This window comes from Ochotona princeps, chromosome 24 (assembly GCF_030435755.1).
Source record: "Ochotona princeps isolate mOchPri1 chromosome 24, mOchPri1.hap1, whole genome shotgun sequence".
Classification (NCBI taxonomy): Eukaryota; Metazoa; Chordata; class Mammalia; order Lagomorpha; family Ochotonidae; genus Ochotona; species Ochotona princeps.
In genome coordinates, this window is record NC_080855.1 from 25,876,914 (window position 1) to 25,904,655 (window position 27,742).

The following is a 27,742-nucleotide window of genomic DNA, read 5'->3' on the forward strand; positions in this document are numbered from 1 at the left end:
AACCTTAAAAGCCATCTATGAGAAAACCCACAGTGAATAACAAGTCATTCACTTATTATTATTATTATTATTATAGTTCTGAGTTTATTGAAATCTGACAGCGAAGTGGGAAGGTTCAAACGGCTCCCTGGGGCATTTTGAAGTTAATGCCAACAGTGGGCTGAGTGACCTGCAGATGGGACAGGCTGCCAAAGTCCAGAAGCTTCAGCATCTCCTTGGTGTCAGGGATCTCTGAGACCTGCGGGACATAGTTGCCTCTCCTTCTCCTCCTCCTGCGGCTTGATGCCTTTCGTGGGGCCTCCCTGGATGCACTCCATCAGGTGCATGACAGCCCGCGATCTTGTTGCGGATCATCTTGCCGGGGATGATGGCAATTTCCTCACGCCCGCGCTTTTGGTGTGGAAGTCATTGGCCAGCCGGGTGTCGTACTTCTCATTGGTGACCGTACTCTTCACGGTTGTGGTGTGAACGCAGCCCACGTTGGTGGATAGTGAGTCAAAGAGAAAACAGGAAGCACAAGAAGCCTGTACTTTTTTTTTTTTAAGTCAAGAGACACAGAGAGAGGAAGGCAGAAAAAGAAAAAGAAAGTGCTTATCTAAAAAAAAAAAAAAAAGTGCTTATCTGCTGGCTTATTCTTCAAACATACACAATGTCTAGGACTGAGCCAAGTCAAAACTGGAAGACAGAAGCTTAATTTAATACACATCTCCCACTTGGGTGATAGGGACCCAACCACTGGAGCCCTCCCCACTTCCTCCCAGGAAGCTGAAATTGGGAGCCAAAGCCGGGACTTGGAATCCAAGTATTCTGATATGGGATGCAGGCATCTCAATCAGCCTCTTAAATGCCAGACAACACTCCCGTCCCAGACCTATAAATGTTTATATATGGAATGTACTTGGCATTTATAAAATTTACTTTAGGCATAAAGTTTACTACAATGCATAAAAAACTTCACAGTGAGATGGTAAATGCAGGCAATGATACAATGTTTAAAATGCCACTGAGTGGAGGAGGTCAGTGCTGTGGTACAAGTTAAACCACTGTCCACAACACCAGAATCCCACATAAGACTGCTGGATCAAATTCCAGCTGCTCCGCTTCCAGTCAACTTCCTGCTAATGCACCTAAGAATTCAACACATGTTGGCGCTCAAGCACATATTGACCCACAAACACATATAGGCCCCAAGGCCCTGTACCCCTGTAGGAGACCTGGATGGAGCCCCAGGCTCCTGGCTCCCACCTGGTTCAGCCTTGGCGATTGTGTTCATTTGGGAGAATGGACCAACTGATGAAACATTTCTCTCACACTCTCACTCTGCCTTTCAAATAAAAAACTAGATTTTTTAAAAACCCTCTGCTGAGACCCTGAATCAGCTGAAAAGGGTCAGTCTTCTAGGGCTGTGGAGTTGGGGGTGCAAGGCTGGATGGCAGGGATTTACTCTTAACAATAGTAGTGTTAAAAGGTTGTTAGAGATAAATAGTAAATTAGTGTCTAGAGGTGAGACTAGTCAAACATATAATAGTAGGAATACAAGATTGCTGAGTAGTGATAAGGGGGTTTCTTAACTGTTAGCATAACCGCTATACTTGGTTTCTGTAATCGTTGCTTGGCTTTGCTGCATAAAGAACAGGACTGACGCCATGATGGGCCAAAGGTCTGGGAGTTGGCCTAAGTTTCATTTCACTTCAAAGTCTCATTTTCCTCAGAATGATGGAGTGGGCAGGGGGAATGACCTTGGGATGGGCCATCAGGGACATCACACGTCTGCAAATGAAATGTGGTCTGCACTGATACGGGTTGCATGGGAATGTGGCCTACACCAGTACAAGTTATATGTGACCAAGATAAGAACTGCTTGCTGGAGACGTGTTGTCTGTGACTAGGAGGGAATAAAAACAGTCTGCAAGAGAGAAGTGGGGTCCTTGTCAAGACTCCACTGCGATAGGTGAGACATGGACCCCCCAGCTCAAGCTAGCAATAAAGTTTCTTTGCTTTTGCTTTGTTGCATGTGGAACCTGTCTGTCCATGGTTTGGGGATCTTTTGGACCTAACAGGGGCAAGTCCTGTTGAGCTAGACTGCAGAACCAGCAACAGAATGCAAGATCCGGGACAGGGAGTGGGTCCAGTAGGAAAACTGTGGACACCTTTGATGGGCTACAACTCCCACTGGCAAGCATGAGAACCAGGACAGAGAGTGGGCCTGGCTAGACAGGGAGTGGCACTCACCGGCATGAGTGTGGCCTGGAGGGTGAAATTGGTTGGGTCGAGTTAGGCTTCAGTGCCCAACAATGTGTACAGAGATCTGAATGAGATATGGAGCAGACTGGACCAGTTCACTGCACATGTTGGCAGGCAGAGGAACCAGGGCTGGGGGTCGGCCCAGTAAGGTTACTGGGGATCGTGATGACTGTGCTGCAGCTCCTCCTGGTGTGCGTGCTGGCCAAGTGTGTGTGATGAGGAGCGCTGGGCTGGGCCTTACCACCATTGGTTTGCATAGCGGAAGCAGAGGAAGGAGGGCAGGACAAATTGATAACTACCCTAGTGAAGCTTGACAAAAAATTTCTGGGTGAATGGAGACCCTGAGGTGGATTAAGTCAGCCAATTGACCTTGAAGGATTTCCTCATCCTTTGATATGCAAGATCAACAGCATTTCAGAACTATCGAAACCACTTGAACAGAACCCTCAGAACATGCTCCTCAATGGGGACCCTGGAATGACGTAAGGTGGCCATTTCCCATCCCCGGGTCCTGAGGCGGTTGCTAGGCTGGGTGAGGTTCCTTCCCTTCCCATTACCCCATCCCCAAGGAAGAAGAAAAGGAAAATGTGTAAACAACAGTCTCACCCACCTTCCCCTAATCCTCGACTATGTAAATATCATCATCAAAGATAAAATTAATGAAAGGGTGGAGGATCCGAGTGGCTCACATCTGTATTTCCCCTCCTCTAGTCACGTACACACATTTCACATACAAACACTGCCCACACCGTTTTTTATTTAACATAGTTCTAAAAACTTAACTCATTGCAAAAATTTGACCTTATGCACCCACGTGGGAGGCCAGAAAAAGGTTGTTCAGCTCCTGGCTTCACATCAGCTCAGCTCCAGACTTTCAGGCCTCAGGGAAGTGAATCATTGGATGGAAGATTCTCTCTCTATATATATAAATCTACCTTTCAAATAATAATAATAGTAAATCTTTAAAAATAAACTCAAGATAGAAAACTTGGTTTTGTTTATCAGTTGATTTAACCAACATCAAATTACATTTCAATAAAAACAACAAGGGCAAGCATACCATAGTGCAAAAGAAAATACTTGCAAAAATTCTATGCACTGTTCATTGAAAATTCTTGCATAAATAAGAGGAAGAAAAGCTACCACATTCTCTCAAGACTGTTTATCTTTTCACAGTTGTAACTGAACCTAAAGTTTATCATGTTAAATGTCTTTGGGCATGCTTGGGATAATTTGAACATGTAAAATGTTTAACATGAGAATTCAGGTTTTTTCACTTGTTAATTTAGCTTATTAAAGTTGGATTGAAAGCAACATTTCCCCCCATTTTTTGCAACAAAATCAACTTTTAATTCCATTTTCTATAAACTTTTTTTTTAAAGCTTTATTTCTTATTTTTATTGAAAGGCAGATTTACAGAGAGAAGGAGAGACAGAAAGATCCTTCATCTGCCAGCTCACTCCACATGTGACTGCAATGGCTAGAGCTGAGTCCATCTAACACCAGGAGCCAGGAACTTCTTCCTGGTTCCCCAGGCAGGTACAGAGTTCCAAGGTCCCGGGCCATCCCTCCACTGCCCTCCCATGCCACAAGCAGGGAGCTGGGTGGGAAGTGGAACAGCTAGGACAAGAATTGGTGCCCATAGGGGATCCTGGTTGGTTCAAGGTGAGGATTTTAGCCACTGAGCCATCGCGCTGGGCCCAAACTATAAAATTTTGAAGCTTTTAATTTATAAATTTGTAAAAATATCCTTGTGTTAGATTCACCGCTGACCAAATGTTAGATTCGCCAACCACCAGGGAAAGAATAACTCAGCCAAATATATGAAAAGAATTTAGATGGCCTTTATTTCAGGGAACCATGGTCACGGGTTTCCCTTCCCCACGCAGAAGAAAAGACAGACGTGAAGGAATGAGCTGCAGAGGAAGAAGAGCTCAGAAGAGACAGGGAAGGGGCCCTTTTAAACTCTCCTTGACATGGAAGCTGAAATGGGTGTTGCCTCGGCCCTTATTGGTGGGGGGATATGGGTCTGTGCCCCTCATTGGTGCAACGTTGGTCTCACTGCCTGAGGGGCCCACCAGAATTCTGCCATCCGTTCCGGGTTTGGAACTCCACCCTTCTCTGGCCATGGTGGTAGCCATCACCTACTGTGTCTTATTCTTTAACACATGAATTTGTAAGAATTAAAACAATTATCACACAACTAGCAAAAATTCAGGTTACATAGTTAACATCACCAAACAATTAGTACTACACCAGTTTCTTATTTTACAGAAACACCAAGTACTCTGAAGGTCAGATACTCTTAACATCATCATATCTTAACAAGTAATTATAATTGCTTATAATGACTTTTTGCATGATTAAAAGAAAGAGTAAATCAGATTTAATCTAATGGACTTAAAATTTACAACATATTTATTTATTTATTTGAAAGGCAGAGTTTTCAAAGAGGGATAGATAAGAGAGAGATTTGCCATCCCCTGGCTTACCACCCAGTGGCCAAGCTGAAGCCAGAAGCCTGGAACTGCATCCAGCACTCCCACATGGGTGGCAAGGGCCCATCTTCCACTGCTTTCCCAGGTGCCTTAGCAGGGAGCTGATGACAAGTGGAGCAGCCGGAGCTTGAACTAGTGCTCATATATAGGATGTGCGCATCACAAATAGTATTTTAACTCACTGCATGGCAATGCTGACCCCAAATTCACAACTTTTTACCAAACGGCTGTACTCGGGTTCTTTACAGAAAGAGATATGTATGTGGATATAAAATTGTCTTTTTGGAAATAATTACTTATTTTTATTTGAAAGGGAGAGTTACAAAGAAAGGAAAAACAGAGATCTTTCATCCTCTGGACCACTCCACAACGACCGCAGTGGCCAGGGTTGGCCAGATTGAAGGCAGCAGCTAGGAGCTCCTTCCAGGCCTCCTACATGGGTGCAGGAGCCTGAGCACTTGGGCCGTCCTCCACTGCCTTCCCAGTCTTAACAGGAGCTGGATTGATTGGAAGTAGAGCAGCTGTGACTTGAACAAATGCCCATGTGGGATACTGGCACTGTATGTGGAGGCTTAACTTGCTGTACCAGCTCCATAAAGGGATTTCTTTTTTTTTTTTTTTTTTTTACAAGATCTATTTATTTTTATTGGAAAGGCGGATGTACAGAGAGGAGGAGAGACAGAGAGGAAGATCTTCCGTCCAATGGTTCACTCCCTAAGTGACTGCAACGGCTGAAGCTGAGCCAATCCGAAGCCAGGAGCCAGGAGCTCTTCCGGGTCTCCCACATGGGTGCAGGGTCCCAAGGCTTTGGGCCGTCCTCGACTGCTTTCCCAGGTCACAAGCAGGGAGCTGGATGGGAAGTGGACCGGCCGGGATTAGGACCAAGGCCCATGTGGGATCTGGGCATGTGCAAGGCGAGAACTTTAGCCACTAGGCTACCACGCTGGACCCTCTGCTTTATAAATAAATTTTACAAAAAGGTTGTTGGTAATTTTGTGAGTTTTTATTTTATTATTATTTTTAAATTTTAAGCAGCATTTGAATAACTTTTCCCATGTACTTTACAATCTCTCAGGGACGATGGCTAAAACCTACGGGACGACTCTCCCCTGGCCACTAGTGGGCAGTGTCGGCCAGGTGGACCGTGGATTCGCCGGCGCGCGCATGCGCACACCCACAGCCCCGTCTTCCCTCGCCGCCACTCGGGGCGCTTCCAGCAGCGACCAATCCACGCGGCTGACGCGGTTTGATGACGCAGCCACGCTCCAACCACGCGCTGGGGGCGGGTCGGAGCACGTGACCCGGGCCTGGAGCCGGAAGTCGCCGAGGCACCTTTGGCAGGCAGCTTGCCCGGCGCCTAGGACTGCGATGGTGAGTGAGGGCGCATGCGCAGGAGGGAGCGCCCCCCAGGCCGGTGTCCTGCTCCCCCGGCCTTTGGTTGTGCCTTTCCGGACCCGGTCCTTGTCCCTCACCTCCTGTCGGCCCCGAAACGAAGAGGGAACGAGGGAAGGGAGCACAGTGGCGCGGAGGGCTGGAGGAGGGCTCCCCGGGTGGATGTTCAGGGTCCTGGGGAGGAGCCGGTGGGGTTGCGACTGTGGGATGTGGAAGGCCGAGAGGGCAGCTGGAGGGTCGGGAACGTCATGGGTGAAGGGTGCAGAGGGAGCCTGGAGCCGTGGTCCAGGGACTTGGCCGGACAAGGGTGTGGAGGGCCCCGCGCCCCCGCTCGCTTCTCACTGCGTGCATCTTTACCCCGCAGACGTCCGCACTGACCCAGGGGCTGGAGCGAATCCCAGACCAGCTGGGCTACCTGGTGCTGAGCGAAGGTGCAGTGCTGGCGGTGCGTTCTGGGAGAGGGAGGGTCGGTCCCCGAGCACAGCTGGCCGTTTGGCTTCCTTTGTCCCCTGTTCTGGGCCTTTGGCTAGGAATCCTGCCTGGCAGAGGAAGCTTTCAATCCTGCACTGAAACAAGTTTCCATGTCACATGACTGAGTTTCTGGATAACTTTCTCTCTGGTGGCTCTTGCTCCGTGGCACTGAATGGGGATAGCTCCCTCTGGACCCGCTTGCTCTAGGTAGAAATGCAAGGCTTCGGCTACAGGGTGGAAACAATGTGGCCACGCCTTACTGAGGTAGCCGAGATGGATTCGGCTGTGTAGGGCAGCTTTCTAGATGAGCAGCCCAGCTTACAGGAAGGACGATCATAAACCAGCGGAGTATTCAGCGTGGGGAAGTGGACGCCGCCTGGCTCCTTCCTGAGGAGGGTTTGTGTTGAAAAGATTTAGGAGGGAGACCAGAATGAAGTGAAAGGGTCCCACTGGGGAGACTTCAAGGCCACGATGCTGACCCCTTTGGACTTAACCTCAAGGGTCGTGGGGACCCTGATGATTTTCTACAGAAAGCTGACTCAGTGAAGATGGCTGAGCGGAATTATTGTGTTGGTGTGAACAGAGTGCTGGCAGGGGGGCGCTGAGCCTGGGCTGGTGGTGGTGAGAAGCAGGGGTGCAGAGATGGCCACGGAGGAATCGGTGCATCCTGGCAGTGACTGACTAAGGCGGCCTGACTGGATGCAGAATAGCAGTGAACAGGAGCTCTTCTGGTTCAGGGGGAGCCTCACCAGCCTGTAAACAGTGATTGTCTCAAATTGACAGATGAGAAATCTTAGGTACAGAATGTCAAAGGACCGAGGGAACTAAAAGTTACCGAGTGAGGGGCTTCTGTCGGCTGGGCAGGAGGACGTGGAGACTGTCACCTGAAAAGGGGAAGCCATGGCAACCGGGGGAGGGGAGGGGTAGGTGTTGGGGAGCGGGCGAGGGTGTAGGTCAGAAAAGCTGTGACAGGTCAGGGGCCGGTTGCTGATTCTCGAGTGTGTTTGTCAGATGGGCGGAACGGTACAGTCCAGGTCCAGGGTGCTAGAGGAAGGCCCAGTGTGGCAGGATGGCACGAGGAGGGCAACATCACAGGCAAGTCCTAGGGCCATTCGTTTGGCAAGTAGACAAGGGAAGTGTCAGGGAGATGTCGCACAGAGGGGCCAGGCCTGGGACTTCAGTCCAGGTCTGTGCCTTCACTGCTGCCACCCACCCTCCTGCTCTGTGTACAGTCGTCCGGGGACCTCGAGAACGATGAGCAGGCAGCCAGTGCCATCTCCGAGCTGGTCAGCACGGCCTGTGGCTTCCGGCTGCACCATGGCATGAACGTCCCCTTCAAGCGTCTGTCTGGTGAGCCCCCGCTCCTGCCCGTGGGGGTGGGGGTACTTGCAGAGGCTTGTTAGGGAAGAACCCCCATCTCCTTCCCACCATCCCACATCTGGTCCAGCTGCTTCCTTCCCCTGAGAACCGAGCATTGACAAAGCAACAACCAGAGGGGTCGAACACACAGGCCTTTCGTCTTCCGATCCCCGCCCAGAGCTGTAGGATTGGCTCCAGTTTGTGTGCAGCCCCACGGCGGCCATGGCACCCACTCACTCTGTGCTGCCTTCCCTCCCCTGGGGCGGGGGAAGGTGTGTCTTCCCTCCAGTGGTCTTTGGAGAGCACACGCTGCTGGTGACCGTGTCGGGACAGAGGGTGTTTGTGGTGAAGAGGCAGAACCGAGGCCGGGAGCCCATTGACGTCTGAGCCCACCCAGGTGTGAGGGTCCAAGCAATGGATGGGGGTCGCCAGCCATGACGTGGCTGACGCCCGAGCCCTCCGCCTCCCTCTTGGCTTGCTGTTAGAACCAAGGTCTTTTGCTCAGCAACCTCCCCACTTCTACCTGGAAAGGCGGCAGACCCAAGACTGCGGTGTTTAGGAGGCTCGCAGCAATGGGGTCTCCGTTGTCCTTTCCTCCCTCCCAATAAACTTGAGTTTCCTGTTCTTGGGCCTAGGGATGTGTGCCTGGTCGGGGGAGGCTACAACAGGATGGGAGATCTACACCCAGGTCTGTCTTCTGCTGTCCATGGTTACTGCTGGATACCTTAGCCCAGAGTGGTGGCCACCTCGGTGTCTGTTGGGCATTAGGACAGTGATGGGGCATGGAACCCTTTGGAGGCTTGTGGGAGGGAATCTTCCTAAGCCCCTGTGGTCTCTGCACCTTCCAGCAACACACACAACCATTCTGCTCCCTCCAGGACAGGCATTTAATAGGCTCACTTCAGTTGGAAGTAGTGGTTGGAGAATAAGTTACAGGGACCAAGGAAAAAAAAAATACACAACTTAAAGTGCTTCAGGCTGGCTGCCAACGTAAACATGAGGGGCAGGAGGAGGCCACCTCACTGTCTCCCCAGCCCCTGAGACAAGAGAGTCATTGTCAAGGCCCCTTACCATCACCACCCTCTAATGTGGGCCCTCTGGGTGGGAGGGAGGGAGTGTTGGGGGCAGGAAGGAACATGAGAATGAGAAAATACCTTGTAAACGTAGAACCAGGGTGGGGTGGAGGCAGGGGAGCTCCTGGCGCCCTTGCCCTGGCCTGGGGTGGGACCGGCCCCCCAGGACCTGGGGCAATACTATTGGCTTAATGCTATGGCCACATGGCCCAGTTCCCGCCTCGCCCTAGGCCCTGGTCAGCAGACACAGACAAGCGGCCCTACGGGGCCTCTCTGTCCACCATGGGAGGCATCCCAGGGCAGCCGGGGCCCTGCAGCGCCTCAGGCTTCTGGAGTGTAAGCGGGGGCAGAGTTGCACAGTGCTATTTGACGGGCTCCACCACCAGGACCTTGCACTCGCGCTTGGCAATCTTGTCCAGAGAGAGTACAGCCTTGTCCGGGGGCAGGTAGAGAGGGCGGCCCACGGGGGAGGCCACAGGGGGCGTGATTGCCCGTCGCTCCATCACACTGCCAGATCTGAGAGAAGGTACAGAGAGGCCACGGGCCATGTTCAGACCCGCGCCCATCTCCATGCCCGGCTGTTGGCCAGTGCTGTGCCCAACTCAACACTGTACCTCATGAGGTGGCTGCGGGAAGGCTGTTGGTGGGAGAAGGACTGAGAGCGACCCAGGCTGGCCTGGTGCCTCTCCACCAGGTCCCGGACGGCGGGGCTGCTGGGGCTACTCTTGCGGGACAGGGGCCGGGCCTCGGGCGGCGGGTGGGACACGCTGGCAGTGAACTGCAGCTTCAGCTTCATGTGCTGGCTCAGCTGGGGAAGGGGGCACACATCAGCCTGGTGGCCTGACCTCCAGGGCCCACACCACCTCCTGGGTGACCTGTGTGTCACCGTGCTCGGCTTTCTAGTGCAGGCCCCTGATGTTTTCCCACCACAGAAGCAAGGGCCCTGACTCCCCCCACCCCAGCATCCCGCGGCACCAGCTCACCTCAAAGAGCCCTGCCCTCAGCGCCTGGAAAGCCACACTGAAGGTGAGTGCGCTGCCCTTGCGGGAGAAGCCCAGGTTGTTGAGGGGCGTGTGACAGACAATGGAGTCCAGCGCTGCCTGCATGGCCCGGCGCTCCTCCTCACACAGCTGCTTTCCTGGGGGCAGAAATGGGGACGGATCAACCCTAGACAGCATGCCTCTGTTTCCAAGGGAATTTCACAGTTTCGTGGGATCCTCATAAACTGAAAGAAGTGTTGGCTTTTGCCAGCAGTCATACATAACATGCATAGTGATCCACTTGTTCTCTTTTAGGGAGACTGGGTCCAGAGAGGTTAGGTAACTAGCCTAGGATCACACAGCCAGCACATGAGAGACGGAACTCACACCAGAGGATGATGCTTCTGTGTCTGCACTTAAGGTTGTGCAAGCCCCTCTGCCTCTCTCAGCCCCATGATGCTGAGGAGAGCACCCAGGTCCAGGGCCCCAGCCAGCTGCCACACGCCTCGTTTGGCGGTGGGGCTGGCACCAGGTCTGAGCAGCGAGCACTGGCTTCCCTCCACAACTTCATCTGTCCCTCCCATTCTGGGACGAGGCCCCAGCCTGGCAGCTGACCCACCGGCCTGTGCGTGCTCTGGGGTCCACACGAGCCTCACAGCAAGGAAGTCTTGCAGATTGTTGAGTAGCGTGTAGGTGACAGTGAAACGCTCGTAGGTCCGAACGGGGGACTCACAAGAAGCGGTCATCACAAAGCATGGACGGTCCAGTCGGACACTGGGCAGGCTGGGAGTGCAGTGAGAAAGGGCAGCTGTGAGGGCGTGGGAGGCAGCAGGGGTGTGGGGGATGTGCCTGGCTGGGAAGCCTGCACACTCACCGGTAGTGGGTGTAGATGCTCTGGGTGAACGGCAGCTTTGGGGTGGACCACTGGACCACAGCAATCAGGGGAACCTCCAGGCCCTGTGGAAGGGGCCAAGGGAACCGCCACACGTGTCAGTGTCCCCTCCCGGCTCTCATCAACCCCCCACCTTCGCCTCCCTCTCCTGTTTTTTCATTCTTTTCCCCTCAACACGCCCATGCCTTGCACCCACCTCCTTGGCCCCTGGAGGGGGCTGCTCATCCCCTCGCAGTTGAAACAGGAAGTTGTGTTCTTCCAGGGCACTGAGTGAGCAGGGGAAGCAGCCAGAGGTGCTGGGCAGTCGGCAGAAGGAGCCCATGGAGACCTCCCCAGACTGGTGACTGGTTCCGAGGGGCAGAGAACAGAACATGATGCCCCAAGCCTGGGCTCACCCTGCCCCCACCCCTGCCTCACCCAAGGACCTCACCACACGTTGTCCACCAGCAGCACAGAGCCATCGGGCATGACAGGTAGATAACTGGCGTTGAAGTTGGGGAGGATTCGGACATCCCAGATGGAGATCTCCTCCTGGGAGGAGCTGTTGAGCACTGTGGGAGGTGACCAGGCCCACTCAGAGCGGCTAACTCTGAAGGAAAGGAACTGATTCCCACTTGCCCCCAAATTACTGCCACCCTGGCCTGCCACCCCGACTTGAGCCGGCTGGTCTGCTCACCCTTGAGCACTGTCAAGTGCTTCCCAGCCACAGTGAACTGCCGGCATCTCAGAACGGGAGGGGGCAGCAGAGTCAGCAGGGTGCTCACTGCGGGAGAGGGAGAGGTGAGAGGAAGGTCTGGCGTGGCCTCACGTCCCACCCTCCGCTCTCACTTGCTTCTCCCTCTGCCACACCCCAGCCTCCAGCCTCTTCCCCATGTGTTCTCCTCCCACCTTGGGCCTTGAAGGCGCTCTGCTCCCCCCGGAAGGTCTCCCCGGGAGACCGGGTCTGCAGCAAGCGCAGGTAGCCTTGGTCTCTGACCTCGGGTGCCTCCACCTCCCGCTTCCACACGGTCACTACAATCTGGACAGAGGGGACACATGGGACCCCGAGTCAAGAAGCGAGACAGACAGAAGGCGCAGCCTTTCTTGATAGGGCGTCTGAATTCGGGGTGGCTCTTACCTTGGCCTTCGGTGTCCCTGGGGGCAGTCTATCCAGCGAGACAGTGAGTGGGAAGATGACCTCATCTGTGGACACGATTGGTTCCTCCACAGGCAGCTGGGACGGTGGAAGGGGTGAAGAGGTCAGGGAGGGACCACGGTGGTCCCTTTAACATGCGCACAGCCTGTCTCTCCCACCCCCCCCCCCCGTCTCCCCACCCCAGTGTCCATCTCCCACCCCAGCGTCCATCTCCCACCCCAGCTCCTCACCGTGGTCGCTCCCCCTGAGGTAGCAGGGCCCGGGCCATGGGTGAGAAGGGGGCTGCAGCCTCGGAACACACCCCCTCCACCTCCGGGATCCCCTCCTCCCGGGGGCTCGGGATCCTGGTCGCCGGCGCCACCGCCCCCCGACACTCCGCCTCCGGCGCTGACCGAGGCCAGGGCGGCCAGGGCGGTGGCCAGTTCTGCCCAGGCCCCTCGGGAACCCGGGCCGCCTCCGGCGCTGGAGCCCGCGCCGCTCCGGCAGCGCAGCACCAGCAGGAAGCGGACAGTCTCCCCCAGGTAGAGATGATTGCGGCGGGGCAGCGCCCGGTACCGGCCCGGGTCTCCCGCCAGCTCGGCGCGCGGCGGCAGCGGCACGGCCGGGAAGTACATCGAGTAGTCACACTGGGACTCCATGGAGCGGCGAGGACGGGGACGCGGCGGAGGAGGACGGGGGGGAGCCGCTGGGGTCGGGGCAGGAGCGGCCCACAAGATCGATGTGGCCCGGGGGGACCCGGAACCGCGGACCCCGCGACACCGAATGACTGGGGAGAAACCGGAAGCGGAAGGGAGGGGGCGGGGCCTCCGGCGTCCCGGCCTCTGGGTGGCCGCGCAGGGAGACGAGGGCCAGGCTGCGCCTCGACGCAGGCTGGGATGAGGGGGGAGACCCGGCGATGGAAAGAATTCCTTGCACCCTTCCTGGTCCCGAGAGCATTTCTGCAATTCCCTCCCCCTTCCGCCCTCCGCAAGCCAAGTGGAAGTTTCAAGTTATTTATTCATTCAACAAACATTTCGTAGTGCCCAGTAACAAATCTTTCCAACTCGCCAGTTTCCAAAGGGCTCACTCCATCTTTTTTTGCTTCTCCGGAGGAATGGCGGGGGGGAAGAGACTGGCTTTTGCAGAGTACCACCAGGACCTGCGTTGGGACAGTGAGTGGGTGAGGGCAGTCCCGCTGAGCCGCACAGAGGGGCCTCGGTGGGCAGAAGATGGAAGATGACCAGAGCTTTGCAGGCATCAGGACAAGGTTCTGTCCAATCTGCACGTGACTGACTGCTGCGCTCAGCACCTGTGCCCCCTGCTAACTTAAGGGCTCTTCCGTGGGGGATCTCTAGAGGTGCCTATGGGGCCAGTAGCCTGGCTGTCTTGAGGGGCACTGAGACCGTAGGGGGAAATTGCTTGGCAGCCAGCTTGTCTTTGTACTGGAGTTCAGGGGTGGCCAGGCGTTCACACTCCTCCTGGTCCCCTGGGCTCAGTCCACTCCGAAGTCTGTAGCCTAAAACCTTGGCTGACCCAAACTGGAAGGGGCGGAAGCGCCGGTCAGAGATGTATTTGGGGTCTAAAGCCTCACCCCCTTCCAGGCAACGTTTAGCTAGGGCCTCCCGGCGGGCTCTGAGCTCGGCCACAGCGCCCTCCAGCCGGCTCTGGCCGTACTGTTCTATCCGCGCCCACAGGCTGCGGTTGAAGTGGACATAGAGAGCCCAGTCCAGGTGGTTCCAGGCTCGGGCACGAGCGGTCAGTTGGCGCTCCTCGGCCGTCTGTCCACCGTTGCCAGCAGCACCGTGTCCCTGCTCACCTCCAGCCTGGGCATTGTGCACAAAGCCCACCACATCATCCAGACCCCAGCACAGGGCATCCGCCAGTAAAACCAATGACTCGTCAAAGTACTCAGCCACCATGACCAGGTCAAACACAGAGTCCAGCCAAGCCAGACCCCACTGGATGAACGACAAGGACCCCGAGTCTGACGAGGCAGGGCTGGCTGTCCGGCCGTGACCCTCAGCGACAGTGGAGATGGGTTGGAAGACAGCACTGAGGTCCTTGTTCTGAGCTCGAGGGCCAGTGGCAGAAGGCAAACTGTGCAGCTGGGGGGTCAGGGGCTCCTTGGGGGGAAGAAGATTCCCTCTCTTGGTCCTCATTTCAGGGGGGAAGGGGAGACCAAAATCAAACCACAGTAAGTTGCGAGCATAGTGGTCCCCACGGGCCCCAGGCCGGTAGAATGCCCGAGGATTAGCCAGGAAGGCAGCCAAGGATGGTGCTTTGCGAAAGGCGGACGAGGTAGACTTGTAGTAGGAGAAGGCCGAGCGGGCCAGAGCCGCAGGGTCTCGGACGATGGAAAAGAAGAAGCTGTCAGAAGGCATGACCTGAAGTACCTGCAGAGGACCCAAAGCAGACAGACAGACAGAGCTGGGCTGGGGGGTAGGTAGACACTGGGGATGCTCAGCCTCCTTATAGCCTGACTGGAGACACCCCTCTGAGCTTTCCTTCCTTTAACTGCCTGGCCTTGGGCAAGTTACTTAACATCACAGACTCAGTTCGCTTATCTGCAAGGTGGGGCTCTTCCGTCTGCCTTGGTCTGTAAAAAAAAAAAAAACTCCAGAAGCCAAACTCCAAGGCTCTCCTTACCAGCAAAGACAGTGTTATCCTCTGCTTAGGAACTGTTTGGTCAGGACTTCAAAGCAGGAACCAGGGGCCAGCCTTGTGGCTAAACAGGCTAATCCTCTACCTGCAAGCACTAGCATCCCATATGAGTGCTGGTTTGAGTCCCGGCTGCTCCGTTTCCCATCCAGCTCCCTGTTTATGACCTGGGAAAGCAGCGGAGGATGGCTCAAGTCCTGGGCCCCTGCACTCACATGAGAAACCCAGAAGAAGCTCTTGACTACTGGCTTTGGATGGGCTCATCTCTGGCCATTGCAGCCATTTGGGGAGTGAATCAGTGGATGGAAGATCTTTAAACAAACAAACAAACAAAAAAATAGGAAGGACTACTGTTAGGAGGGGGGACCATCACAGGCAACCAAAACATGATAGGGAAGAGTAACAACAGTGTTGCCCTAGCACATGGGGACATCGGTGGGCAGGCTGGGCCAAAGATGGCTGCAGTACCAGGCATTTTTGAGGCTCCTAGGGCATGCTGGAAAGCAAATGATGATCCCAGATTGGGATGCTGGGAAGCCATGGCTTTTTGCCCCAAGGACTGGAATATGTGGTTGGACTTCTGAGTGAGAACAGCAGTGGACATCAGGCTGAGCCACATGAGAAAGTATCCCTTGGACTGCCCTGTGAACTGCCTCATTGAAGACCAACAGGAACTGTGAAGATACCAGTTGGTCTATGGCCAACAGATGGCCTTGAAATAAACCCCAGATTTGCTGTGTGCCTCTGGGCAGCTGGTTGAATTTTAGTGTCTTTATTCCCTATCCCCCATTTGCAAATCGAGGTCAACATGGAAGAAAATGGGCCTACCTGAAAATAGTAGGTTCTCAGTGAATGATGATGACAGTTCAGGCACTGTATTTTAGCCACTAGAGAGACTGACTGTAGAGTTGTGCCCTGGCTCCCAGCTCCAGTAAGGGGGGAAGAGCAGGGGTGTGTGTGTGTGTGTGTGTGTGTGTAGGCGCTTGCAGCACTCACTGGAGTTCTACCTTGATACATTCTCTCTCATATACATCTTTGTCAGTGCTTTGCTCCCTCTGAGAATGCCCCATTGTGTCTCTACAAAGCCACATCTGCCCTTCCTGTCAAAAGCAAACTTTCTAGGGCTGGGTGTGATAGCCTAGTGGCTAATCCTAGCCTTGCATGTACCAGGATCCCATATGGGCGCTGGTTCATGTCCCAGCTGCTCCACTTCCCTTCTAGCTCCCTGCTTATGGCCTGGGAAAGCAACAGAAGATGGCCCAAAGCCTTGGGACCCCCTAAGCCTGCATAGGGCACCCAGAAGAAGCTACTGACTCCTGGCTTTGGATTGGCTCAGTTCCAGCCATAACAGCCACCTGGTGGGAGTAAACCAGCACAAGAAAGATCTTTCTCTGTGTCCCTCCTTTTCTCTGTAAATCAGATTTTCCAATAAAAATAAATAAATCATTTTTTTTTAAGCAGCAAACTTTCTAGAAACCCCACCTCTTTTGGCGGGAACTCTTCCCCTACAAGTCCAAATATTAACATGTGCATGCACCAGGGGAAGAGCTGTAACTTTGGAGCAAGTGAATATGGGTTCAAATCTCAGTGCTGCTGCCTTCAGTTAACAGAGATCACTTGTGTCAATAGACTAAAAGCTCTTCAGTTCCAGTACTCAGAAAGTATTCAGTCAAGCCTAGCTCCCGCCCTGTATGCTGGTTTTTCCTCCAACAGGTGCCAATGCGTGTCTGCACGAGTGCGCAAGTTCATGTGCTCACCTCCCCTAGGCTAAGGCCTGAGGCTCCTGGTGTGTGGAGGGGGATGGGGTCAGGACCAGCCCTCCCTCCCTCAGTGCACCCCTCACCTCTTTTAGGTTGAATCTCATGTGGTGACAGAGGATGTGGAAGGGGGTCTGGCCGCCCACCTTGCCCTGGGGGTGATAGCCTTTGACCCGAGAAGCCTGGAAGAGTCTTGGGTAGCCAAATTGGTAGCGGTCTGGGAGGGCAAAGTGCAGTCCGTGCCGGTCTCCGTAACGATGAAGCAGGTTGAGCACAGAGCTGCTCCCAGATTTATGTGTCTTCAGGAACACGAGTCGCTGCCGGGGCAGGCAGGACGCAGCAGCTGGCTGCGGGGAGCGGGCCCAGGGCTTTCGGAGCTGTAGCCCGGGGAGCCTGGGAAGAGAAGGGAGGTGGAGGGGCTGGTTCCTCTGCAGCAGGTGATTGTGCTTATTGTAGAGAAAGGACAGCAGGCATGAAGCATCCTCCAAGACCCCTAAGAGCCACAGCCCAAGGTGGGATGGGAAGGAGCAAGTGGGGGGACATCAGTCAGGAGGTGGGGACAAGAGGGAAACTCACCTCCTCTGGAAGGGCCCGCCCCAGAGCTGGAGGGCAAATCCGATGGTCATGAACACTCCCAGAGCCACCCCCAGGCTCCGAGGCCCCCAGAGCCGCATGGTCCTGATGGACGTCAGAGGACCCATGTGGCACCGGAGAGGGATGGAACCAGGCCCAGGAGCAGAGGTAGACAGCTTGAGGTAGCCGTGCAGCCGTGGAAGGCACCGATGGGAGCTCAGGGGTCATTCCCCAGGCCTGCTCGCAGCCCTGGTTGAGTCTGCCCCCTGAGTTAGCAGATTTTTGCCTCTGTCAGCGTCTAGAAGGGAAATGAAGGGGGAGAAGGAGGGGAGTCTTATAGACTGTTCTCCCGCTGTAGCTGAGGCCTAATTTAGAGAGGGGATGGGGCTGGGGGTCCCTTATAGCTAGATCCTTTTAGGGGGTTCTCTGGCTCCCCAACTTGTTCTCTGTGCCGTCAGTCTTTTTCTTACTTCTACTTCTCCCAAATTATCCTTTCCACACACAGTTCTCACAGAATTGCCAAGATTTACAACAGGAGAAAGACAGAGACCCTGATCATGAGCCAAATAGCCACAGAGATCAGACTCCTCGAGGCAGGTCAGGACATGGGCCGGCCCTGGGGCTTTCTCCGGAGCCCCTTTGGCTGACACGGGGGAAACAGGAGCCTCCCTCCAGAGGCAGGCAGGGTCAGGTACTTTGAGAAAATGTGGGTCAGACAGTATGCAGGTCAGGGCTCCCGGGCAGGAGGAAGGAGGTTGGACTTAGATGCATCCTGAGTCCAGAGCCACTGCGGAGGCAGTGTAGACAGAGTGGTGTGAGAGGGGGTTACTTAGGGAGGCCAGCTCCCTTGACACACTTTCCAATCCCATCGGTGCACCTGGAGGGGACTGTGCTGATTCAGTTGGGGAGAAAGAGGTAGAGGAAGAGAGACAGCGGCAGGGGGAGACACTAGGAGGTCAACGTCAAAGACGCCCAAGCACTGAGAGCCGATTCCCAGGGTAGAGTCTGACCCCACCCCTTCAGATCTCAACTGGCAATCGCAGACCAGGGCCCCCTCCGGCAAGCCCAGATACCTCCGCCCTTCCGCAGCCGAGCCAGAGGTGTTCCCAGGAACAGGAGAACCCATCCTGGCATCACTCCCAATTCCCTCCACCAGCACAGTCCTAAGGGGAATCCAGCTGCAGGACTCCCTTATTGTGAATCCTTCATTTCCTCCCATCCATCTCTATTTCTCCCCTTTCCTCCCTCCCCCCTCCCGCCTCTGTCCCTTCCACTTTGGGTAATTACTGTCTCCAGCTTTTTGTGGGTCCCCTCTGGGGTTTCTGGGAGCCCTTCCAGTCTCCTCCTGCAGATCCAAACGTTCGTCCGTCTGCCGGCCCCCAGCCTCAGCTGCGCTTGCCCACTCACCAAACCTCAAGGGGAGCAGCAGGGAAATAGGGTCAGGCCTACCCGCCCGCCAGCCCCAGCCACCGCCCAGCTCCTCCGCAGCTCGACTTTCCCCACAAACTTTCTCAGCAGCCAGGCTCCTCCCCTCCCCTCCCTTTGTCCCGCCAGGCCGGCAGCTGCTTCGCTTTGATTGCCTCTCTCCCAGTCTCTCCCGCCCTGCATCTTTTCTCTCCCAGCCAGCCCTTGAAGACAGCACATTCCTCCTCATGTCTTATTTAGGAATCCATTAAACCTTTTTCTCCCTTTCTGCCCAACAAAAGAGTCATTCAGGTGTGAATGAGAGGGAGGAAGATTGATTGAAAGCAGGGATTGTCAGGGATGTAACCAGGTAGTTTGACCCTGAAAACAAGGGTGTCATGTCCCCACTCCCCTCCAAGGCAAGGGTCAGTGGTGTGGTAACTGACATGCCCCCCACCCCTGGGCTTCCTGTTGGATGGGTGAGGATGCTCGGCTTCAGAGGGTGAGTACCTTGAAGGCCTCCTGGTGCCTGCTCTCAGTGCCCAGGCTGAGGGAGGTGAGGGGCAGACACACACAGCATAGTGACAATGAACGCACAGAAAGCACACACCGGTCCGTAAGTCCCATTTATTTGCATGATAGACATGGACTCGTAACACTGAAATGTGGCACAAAGCTTGTGACGTTGATGGCAGTGGTCCCAAGACGAGCCCTCTGATGCTGGAAGAAACCTCGGTGGAACCCAGGCCTGTAGAACCTCATATCCTACTCACCCCCTTCTCCCCCCACCAGTCCCTGCCGGCACCCAGATAGCATCCACCTTTCCCCCTTCTGCGAGCAGGTGCCCCGGCCCCGAAGCACTCCACCTGTCCCCACTTCTAGCTTCCTTCAAACCCCATTCCCCAGCTGCAACTCTAAGCATTCCCCCACACCCCACCCCTTCCTCCCTTGTAGAGACTGATCTTCAGCCCTAATCTTAGGGGGCTGCAAGTCACACCTCCTTTCTAAATAAATAGCCCAGTCCCCTCCTCCCCTCCAGACCCAGGTACCAAATGAAAAAATAAATATTGTCAACCCCCCAACCTACCCCACCCCCGCCCCCACCCCCTGATGGAAATCTGGATTGGGGCCCCAGCCATTCACCAGCAAAGTTCCTTTTCTCACCCTCTCTGCCACCCATCCCAGACCTCCCCGAGACCTAGCCCAGCCAAGGAGAGGGGAAAAGGTGTCCGACCTTTTCAATGCCAGGGCACCCCTACCCTGTTACCGTGGTCCCAGCAGGGCCAGGGCTGAGGGCAAGAAGAGCAGAGCTGGTTGGCTGTGAAAAACAAAAGACGTCCCCTCACTGCTGCTCCTGCCCTGGTTGTAGCGGGCACTGCCCCCTCCTCTGTTCCCCGGACCCTCCCTTCGAGGAGGGAGAAGAGGCCGGCCTAGGGGGGCCAGAGGCTCAGGCCCAGCCTTCCAGTCATCCGCATAGTGCTGGCCCCCTCCAGAGCCGCTGGCATCCTCATCTGCGGGGAGATGAAGGGAAGAGAGGTGCAAAGAGGGGATGTGATTAGAGGGCGAATAGGAGCGGTGTGGACACACAGGCAGAGAGGGAGAAAGCAAGTACCCAGAAGCGAATCTTGATGGCCAGAGGGTGGGGAGGAGTGACAAAGAGAAAGGGGGGGGAAATGCACACCTGTGTTGGCAAATTCCACCCCCGGGAGTCGGCCCACTGTCACTTGGGGTTGGCTGTCCCCATTCTTTCCCAGCCTCTGCCTAATCTAAGAAGCTGCCCCCTGCTGCACTCCAAGAAGTTGTTTCCTTCCAGGTAAGTGCTCAAGATGCACGCTAAAAAGTACTGAAACTTACAGGAAAGGCAAGGGCGACAACCACGAGGTAAAGGGGCGGGGCTCCAAGGGTAAGCGGTTTGGCTGGAGGGCTGGGGTTTTGGGCACCGGGGCTCACCCTCGTCATGCCGGTCCAAGTCGTGCCCGAGTGCAGCCGCCTGCATCCGGGCTGTGGCTGCCCGGAGCTGCAGTCGCCGCCGCCTAGTTGGCAGATCGGGACCCGAGGCATCCAATTCCAGCTCGGGGTTCTGGAACTGCTCGGTGATGGAGCTCCCGACTACAGGTGGCATATACCTGCGAACACAGCAGCCCCAAAGTCTCCCGCCCGCTCGCTCGCTCGCAAAACACAGCTCCACTACTCCAGCCCGGCTCGGCTCTCACCGGCCCCGCCCGGTCCCTGTCCAGCAGGGTGCCGCCTCCTGAGAGATGTCCGCTGCCATGCGGGAGTCCCCGCACACCGTCGTCGGCAGCCCAGTCCAGAAGCCCCGCGCCCGGCCCAACCGTTCGCGGAGATCCCACACCTAAGCAAGAAAGAGAAAAAACGGAACCCAGTGGAGCTGCATTGCCCTCCCACCTGCCGCCAGCCCCGCCCTTGCAGACCGGCCCGCCTCTCTCCCACCTGGTACTGCGCCCTGGTCCCGCCCGCGCCCACGCCTGCTGCCCTGCCTTGGCACCCCACCTTTCTCCCACCTGGTACTGCGCCCTGGTCCCGCCCGCGCCCACGCCTGCTGCCCCGCTTCGCCTGCCGCTCACCAGCCGCTGCATGTTGGTTCCTGCAGCCGTCGTGGGCCGCTCCTCCTCCGCCGCCGGTCTCCAGGGCCGGCCAACTTCTTCCCAGGGCGCTGGGGCTCGGCGATAGCGAGTGGATACTGGGTGGGGAGTCCCACATTGCTGGAACGCCTGCGACCCAGAGAAGAGACCTCACACACTTCTTACTGCTGTTTCCAGTGCTTTTCACCATGACATGTCCCACTGTCCTTCTGAGCCCAGGCTTGCATCCATCTGGGCTGACACGCATGCTGTCCCTCCGGCCCCACCCCACCTGCACCCGCACCCTTCTCTCCTCTGTACCTTTTCTGTCACCTTCACGCTGTTTTCTTGCAGGTACATTAGACCTTCTGAGATTTTAATGCCAATGGACTCCATCGCCAGCTCGAAGGAAAAGGGGCCCTGGAGCTTCTCAGCCAGGAGCAGGAGGCCGTCTTGAAGGGGTGGGAGGGGCAAAGGAAAAAAGCCCAGTTGAGGGGTCACACCTGATCCCCATAGGGTTTATGAGGGGAGCAGCAAAGTGCAGTGGGGAGGGGGGTAGGTTCCTGTGAGAAGACAGCGCTGCTTGTGTTCTCCCTGCTGTGTGCTACAGAACCCCCCTTCCTGGTTCACTGTCTACCCCACTCCCTGCAGGAATAAGACCCCAGCCTTTGTCAGGACCCTCCTCCGTTCCATCATCCTCACCCAGGTAGCTGCCCCAGTCAGGCTCCAGACCCATGTTGCTCAGACAGCCATGGACCACGTTGAGACAGAAGCCCCTGCAGGGTGCAAGTGAGGGGACCCCCCGGCAAAGGGGACAGCCGACCAGCCGCATCAAAGCCCGGCTGCAGCTGTCAGACACCGGCATCTGGCAGGTAGGGGTGGGGGGGCAGAGAGCAGGGCTGTCAGCAGAAGCCAAGTGGCTGGCTCTACCTCCCACCAGCTCTGTGTGGAGGGCTGAGTGGGAGTGACCCCACAGGGCAGCAGGCCAGGTCACACACAGGAAGTTCCTAGGGGCCAATTCACAAATGCTACTGAATGGCAAGGGTGGGACTAGTGGGGCACTGGTGGGGGAGGGGGATTCTGAGGACAGATTTAAGGACCCGAGTGAGCCATCATGGTGAAGGGGGAGGGGATAGTGAAGAGGCTGGAGGTGACCTTAGGGGCTATAGGCCAGCAGCCTGGCCTTCGACGGGGAAGGAGGAGTCACTGAGGGGCTGGTGTTCCAACCTCAGGTTGCCAGGGGACCAGAGTTTTGGGGCTGATTCAGAGGGCAGGAGAGGGTTGGGATGGTAGGTCATGACCCAGACTTTATCCCTACCCCGTTTTCTTGTCTGGTCTGGTCTGTGATAGTGGCCAACCCCGGGCCTCTCCTGTCTGATGGTGCCTGTCTATTTCTCTTGGGGGCTTCCACTTCTGCCTCTCCCCCAGCCCCGCCCAGGCCCCCTCTAACCTTAAACGTTTCTCTGACCACATTCCGTCCGGTCTCCAGGCCCTGGATAAAGGCCCGGGCAGCCACCATAGAACGGGTTATCTAGAGGAGAGGAAAGCAGGGGAGAGACACCACAAGGTTGTGAGGTGAGAAGACCATACCAGAGGTTTAGACTGTGCACCGGGGCTTTCAGGGTGTGGGGTTGTCTTGAGATGGGCAGAGAGTAGGGGGTGAGGTCAAGAGCCCCATAGAATTACAGTTGGGGAAGAGAGAGGGGAAGGGGTTTGGGAAGAACTGGGGTGTCACCCAGGGCTTGGCGGAGGAGACAGCGAAGCCAGAGGATCAGACGTTGAACCTGTGGGAGCCCCAGCATTCTCCTTTTGTAAAATAAGGATCTGCCTCACAGAGCTGGGAGGACATTTAAATGAGATCTTATACGTGAGAATGCCTCTTAAGTAGTGAACACCTGTTTCAGCTGGGCGGGGGCACAGGAAGTGAAGATGTTAGAGCAGAGAAAGCAGCAGAGAGGTGGCTGCAGCCGGGAACAGGCGAGTGTCGATGTGAAAGTAGGGGTGCAAAGTGGAAGTGGGGGGCAGCCAGTTAAAAGAGACCAAGGAGCACTGGGTCAGGCACAGGTGAACGAGGTTCAAGATGGGAGCCACCAGGCAAGAGATGTGGACTCTCCACGCAGGGGTCAGAGGTGGCTGGGGATCCTTCACCTGCAGGCGGAGGCGGCGGGGTGAGTCCCCAAAGGGGTGCAGAGAGCCATCGGCAGCTGAGGCCAGGTGTGTGAGACACAGCAGGAAGTCGGGGGAGAACCGGCGCTGTGGGTGCAGCAGGGGGAAGGTGCGCTCCAGGAGCTGAGCCCAGAAATCCGCCAGGATGTCATCCAGCCCCTCGCCAGTCTTGGCATAGTAGTCTCGCAGCTGAGAGAACAGGCCATTGAATATGGAGGCGTGCTGGGCATACAAGCGGCCGTAGGAGTGGGAGAAGAGCTGGGCCAGGGAGTGCTGGGATATTGAGAGAGTCTCCTGAAAAAACTCTGTGGTAAATGCAAGGGACGGGGTGGGGGAGGGAAGCGGGGAGCAGGGGGTAGAGGGGAGTGGAGGCCAAAGAAGGGGAGAAGAGTGAAGGGGCAGAAGCAGGAGGGGATGGGAGAGAAGAGAGAAAAGACAAGGGAATTAGCAGCCAAGCGACTCAGAGACCTGGGCAGTCTGACAGGGAGAACAGGAGTCTCAGAGAGACCCTGCAGGGGGCTGGGAAAGAACGAGGACAGGAAGCATGCTGGGGTCACACACACAGAGGGGAGCCCAGGTCCTCACCGTTGAATTTCTTGTGCCGGGCAGCCAGCGATTGGGCCAGGAAAGAGCCGCTGCTCTCCACCAGGCCTTGGAAGGTGGCTTCCGTGTCCCTGATGAGCCTCTGCTCTGTCTCACTGGAACAGCAGGTGTACTCCTGGGGACAGACCCTGAGGTGCTCGCCTGCACAGGGGGAGACAGCAGGCACAGCGGGAGGTGATCGCAGCAGGTGCGTTCCATCTCCCGCCCTTTTCTCTCTATTGTCCATCTCCTCACCAGAACCCACACAACCACAAGTCCAGTTCCATCAACCAGGGGTGTCTGACAGCTGCCCCAGGGGCTACAGACGTGATCAAGTGTCCTTAGGTGACCCTCCCCATGGGGACTGGGACGACTCTCCCTGTGGGATGAAGAATGGGGCTTGGAGGGGGTTAGGCTATCTGGTGAGCCAGAGGGATTATCTTGGAAGGTTCTGGTAGAAGCAGTGAGGGGAGTGTCTGTGAAGAAAGGAAGCAGGCAGGGGGTGCTAATGACTAGAAAGGGATTCCCAGGGTGAGGGTGGGGTAAGAGCTATGATATGGGTGGGAAGCTCATAGAGATCCTGGTGAGGAAGTTACAGGAGGAGAGACATAATTGCGGGATGGGAGGATTATCATAACGGGTCACTCTGAAAAGGAAAAGTTATTGTGTGAGGGGAGGCCCCGCCCCTGCCTCCCCTCCCACCCCCCAATCCCCAATTCTCTTAGTCTTCCTCTTTCTCCTCACCTGAGATCAGGGTGGAAGGGATTAGGTCTAAGCTATATTTCCGCGCCCCCAGCACCTGCCGGGTCTCTGCACAACTCCGGGTGACCTTTGCCTCGCTCCCCTGTCCGGGACCGGGACCGGGACACAGAGGCAGCAGCAGAAGCAGGAGGGGTCGCAGCACGGACATGGCTGCAGCCGCCCCGGGACGGCCCAAGTGGGTCCTAAGGAAGAAAGGAGAGCCCACCCGGATTCCAGAATCCGGGTCTCGGCTGCGGAACTGCTCCACCGGCCAGAGAAAGAGCACAACCCCCGAAAACTGAACACGACCCAGGATAGCTGGACCAGGAGGCATCTGCGGAGACAATGGGAGCCCGGAGCCGGACAGGGGGCGGGGCCCGAGGCGGGGCCGCGCCAATGATGGGAAGGAGCCGGTCTCGGGGGAGGGGCCAAAGCCGAAATGGAGCCAATGTGGTGGGACAGCTTGGAGGGGCGGGGCCGGGACCCGGACGCACAGGGGAGGTTGGCGAGCTGGGGGCGTGATCTTTCTCGGAGGCGGGGCGATCCAGTTCGGAAGGCGGAGCCTGGGTGAAACGTAGCCTATGGGAGTTGAGGAGCCAAATTGAAGGGGCCTAGCCCGAAGCCCCGCCGGCAGAGGGGGCGGGGCGAGGGGCGGAGGGGCGGGGCCTGACCAAGGCGGGGCTCAAGCGGGCGGCCCGCGCTCTCGGGCCCACGTGACAGGGCGGGGCGGCCGAGAACCAGTGGCTGCTCGAGGCGGCCGCTGCGGCGTGACTGGAACGTGGTGAGCACGAGCTCGCACGCCCCTCAGTCTCGCGGCAACTACTATCGTTGAGAGGCGGAGTCGTTGGGCTTGCGCCTGCGCAGCTGGGGTCCTCGTGCCTTCCCGCGTTTTTCTAAACGCTTCCGCCGTCGGAAGAAAAGTGTCGCGGGCCGCTGGGCCGGAGGGTGGAGGTAGCCGGAGACACCTGAAGGCCTCGAGGCGGTGACCCGTCCTCAAGCCTGCCCAGCGAGAAGTCACTCCGAGTCATTTGGACAGTGAGAGTCCCCTTTAGTCCAAGAATACGCCCTTCCCCGTTCCCCACCCTCCGGGCCCTGAGGGGAGAAGCCGTCCCCTCAGGAGCTCGGGGAGCCTCCGCCTGAGAGGCTGAGAACTCGGCCCTCGGTCTCTTGAGAGACTCGTCGTCGACCCCGCAGAAGCGGCTGGACGGCGCCTCAGCGGTCCTTATGGAGGTCCCCTTCTGGAAAAGAGCAGGCGCACCTCTTTCCCCCTTTTAGCGTTTCTAGTTTGGTCTAACAGCTCCTCCGTCCCTCCCCTCCCCCCAATGGTTGAGTTTCCCGTTCTACCCCATATTGAATTAAGTTGGGTTTTTGAGAAATGACCTTCTTGTTTCGCCTTTCCTTTATTCTGTGGGGAGGGAGTTTCTTACCCCCGCAGCCTGGGGGTGGGGTGGGGCATGGGCGTTTTGTATCTTGGGGGGGATGGTGGTGTCCCCCTGTCTGTCCTCCCCAGGGCTGGCCAGGCCTAGGGTGGGCGACGTGGCGAGCGGGGTGGGAGCTCTCGGCTCGTTTGTCTCCTGCAGCCCGAGCGCCATGCCCACCCTGCGCTCATCCTCCTCCTCCTCCTCCCCGCGCAGCGGTGTGGGAGGCGGCCCCCGCGCCCTGTCGGCTTCTCCCAGCTCCTCCAGCAGCCAGCCGCCAGACCCCGACCAGACTTTGCAGGGGTGAGTCGGGGGATGGGGGCGAGACGTTGGTGGCTGAGGAGGAGGTGGAGAGCCGAGGTGCCCAGGCGCCCTGCACGCTGCGGGACATCGAGCAGAATCCGTCCAGCTATGACTTGGACGAGTTTCTGGGTTGAACCTGTGTAGGCTCCTGCTCGTCCTGAGAGCTGGGATTCTGAGAGTCAACAGCCCTCGGTTGCCAGCTTGGTGTATGTGCTTTTGTTAGTTGATGTCCTGTTCCCACTGGGGAGTTGGTAAATAACTTTTGTCCATCCTTACCCATGTATTGTCGTGAGAGGGCTCTGTGAAGGTTGTAGTACGAGGGAGCATTCAGAAAGCTCAGGGGGGACAAAAATGTATGAATGTTAACATTTGGAGGGCCAAACTCAGCTTTTCAAAGGCTTCTGGATGCCGTTGCACTCCCCAAATTGTCTCAATGACCAGGGCCTGGGGAGGTGGAAACCAGGAGACAGGAACTCCATCTGGGTTTCTGCCGAGGAAGGTCAGGGCTGAGCACTTGAGCCATCTTCGGTTGTCTTCCATTCAGATAAGTGAGAAGCACAATTGGAAACAGCGGGAGCTGGGAGTCAGACTGACAGTCTGTTTATAGGATGCAGGTGTGGCAGATAGGGCCTAAGGTTAACTGAGCCATGACAGTGGCCCCAAACTTATTTTTAGATTGTCTCATGAGTTTTTTTTTTTTAAGTATCTATGTTTATGTTAATCTGTGTGGGGAAGGACTAAGCTCATACAAGGTCTGCTTTAGTCTTTTTTTTTTTAACTGGAAGGGTAGATTACAGAGAGGAGAGACAGAAAGATTGTCTATCTGCTTGTTCACTGTCCAAATGGCCAGAGCTGAGCCCATCCGAAGCCAGAAGCCCAGTCTCCCACATGGGTGCAGGGTCCCAAGTCTTTGGGCCGTCCTCTGCTGCTTTCCCATGCCACAAGCAGGGAGCTGGATGGGAAGTGGAGCAGCTGGGACATGAACCAGTGCCCATGTGAGATGCGGGTGCTGCAAGGTGGAGAATTAGCTGAGCTGTTGTCAGTCCTAGTCCCTGATTATTTTTAACTGATCCTCTGAGTTACTTCTGTCAGTGCTGCTGTTGGGACCAGGTTATATCAATATTATAGAACTTACTGTAACCAGATCTATGGTTGTATCTCAGAAGGTGAAATGCAGTTCCATCACCTGTTAATCTGTTTATGAGCGATACGTAAATTCCTGACCCTTACTGATTCTTTTTCTTTTTTTAAGATTTATGTATGTGTGTTTTATTACAAAGTCAGATGTGCAGAGGAGAGGAGAGACAGAGAGGAAGATCTTCTGTCCGATGAGTCACTCCCCAAGTGAGTGCAACGGCCGGTGCTGTGCCAACCCGAAGCCAGGAGCCAGGAACTTCTTTCAGGTCTCCCACGCGGGTGCAGTGTCCCAATGCATTGGGCCGTCCTCAACTGCTTTCCCAGGCCACAAGCAGGGAGCTGGATGGGAAGTGGAGCTGCCGGGATTAGAACCGGCGCCCATATGGGATCCCGGGGCA

At 56.1% G+C, this 27,742-nt stretch overlaps 5 protein-coding genes and 1 pseudogene across 8 annotated transcripts in view; 2 read left to right on the plus strand and 4 right to left on the minus strand.

The window, feature by feature from the left end:
* Positions 1-88: 88 nt before the first annotated feature.
* Positions 89-2,238, minus strand: LOC101523687 (small ribosomal subunit protein eS17-like; annotated as a pseudogene).
* Positions 2,239-5,946: 3,708 nt separating this feature from the next.
* LAMTOR4 (late endosomal/lysosomal adaptor, MAPK and MTOR activator 4) lies at positions 5,947-8,588 on the plus strand. The gene is made up of 4 exons (XM_004587168.4): positions 5,947-6,113; positions 6,499-6,579; positions 7,838-7,955; positions 8,254-8,588. Exons 1-4 carry the CDS (start codon positions 6,111-6,113, stop codon positions 8,349-8,351), a joined length of 300 nt encoding a protein of 99 aa, XP_004587225.2. The 5' UTR covers positions 5,947-6,110; the 3' UTR covers positions 8,352-8,588.
* A 244-nt stretch (positions 8,589-8,832) lies between these two features.
* On the minus strand, positions 8,833-12,739 carry TRAPPC14 (trafficking protein particle complex subunit 14). Of its 2 annotated transcripts, none has more exons than XM_004586928.2 (11): positions 12,275-12,739; positions 12,027-12,122; positions 11,798-11,927; positions 11,586-11,672; positions 11,340-11,460; positions 11,106-11,253; positions 10,892-10,974; positions 10,637-10,800; positions 10,021-10,175; positions 9,652-9,845; positions 8,833-9,553 (listed from the first exon to the last, which is right to left on the minus strand). In XM_004586928.2, the coding sequence occupies exons 1-11, from the start codon at positions 12,680-12,682 to the stop codon at positions 9,400-9,402; spliced, it is 1,740 nt and encodes a 579-aa protein (XP_004586985.1). In that variant the 5' UTR covers positions 12,683-12,739; the 3' UTR covers positions 8,833-9,399. The 2 variants fall into 2 exon arrangements, with proteins under 2 accessions (XP_004586985.1, XP_058536683.1); XM_058680700.1 differs by having other exon boundaries at positions 12,437-12,733.
* Positions 12,740-13,318: 579 nt separating this feature from the next.
* GAL3ST4 (galactose-3-O-sulfotransferase 4) lies at positions 13,319-18,510 on the minus strand. Of its 3 annotated transcripts, none has more exons than XM_004586929.2 (4): positions 18,419-18,510; positions 17,015-17,309; positions 16,525-16,831; positions 13,319-14,416 (listed from the first exon to the last, which is right to left on the minus strand). In XM_004586929.2, exons 2-4 carry the CDS (start codon positions 17,137-17,139, stop codon positions 13,385-13,387), a joined length of 1,464 nt encoding a protein of 487 aa, XP_004586986.2. In that variant the 5' UTR covers positions 17,140-17,309; positions 18,419-18,510; the 3' UTR covers positions 13,319-13,384. The 3 variants fall into 3 exon arrangements, with proteins under 3 accessions (XP_004586986.2, XP_058536695.1, XP_058536696.1); XM_058680712.1 differs by having other exon boundaries at positions 18,299-18,490; XM_058680713.1 differs by lacking the exon at positions 18,419-18,510 and adding an exon at positions 17,707-17,796.
* A 1,003-nt stretch (positions 18,511-19,513) lies between these two features.
* On the minus strand, positions 19,514-24,974 carry GPC2 (glypican 2). Its single transcript, XM_004586930.2, has 10 exons — positions 24,490-24,974; positions 23,749-23,907; positions 23,146-23,468; positions 22,448-22,528; positions 21,700-21,862; positions 21,319-21,449; positions 21,001-21,147; positions 20,629-20,768; positions 20,366-20,541; positions 19,514-19,926 (listed from the first exon to the last, which is right to left on the minus strand). Exons 1-10 carry the CDS (start codon positions 24,818-24,820, stop codon positions 19,679-19,681), a joined length of 1,899 nt encoding a protein of 632 aa, XP_004586987.2. The 5' UTR covers positions 24,821-24,974; the 3' UTR covers positions 19,514-19,678.
* Positions 24,975-25,386: 412 nt separating this feature from the next.
* STAG3 (STAG3 cohesin complex component) overlaps positions 25,387-27,742 on the plus strand; it is a 35,280-nt gene continuing 32,924 nt past the window's right edge. Inside the window, exons 1-2 of the mRNA XM_058680717.1 lie at positions 25,387-25,521; positions 26,067-26,207. Of these exons, the coding sequence (XP_058536700.1) occupies positions 26,077-26,207 (131 nt within the window). The 5' untranslated portion in view covers positions 25,387-25,521; positions 26,067-26,076. The remainder of the gene's footprint in view (positions 25,522-26,066; positions 26,208-27,742) is intronic.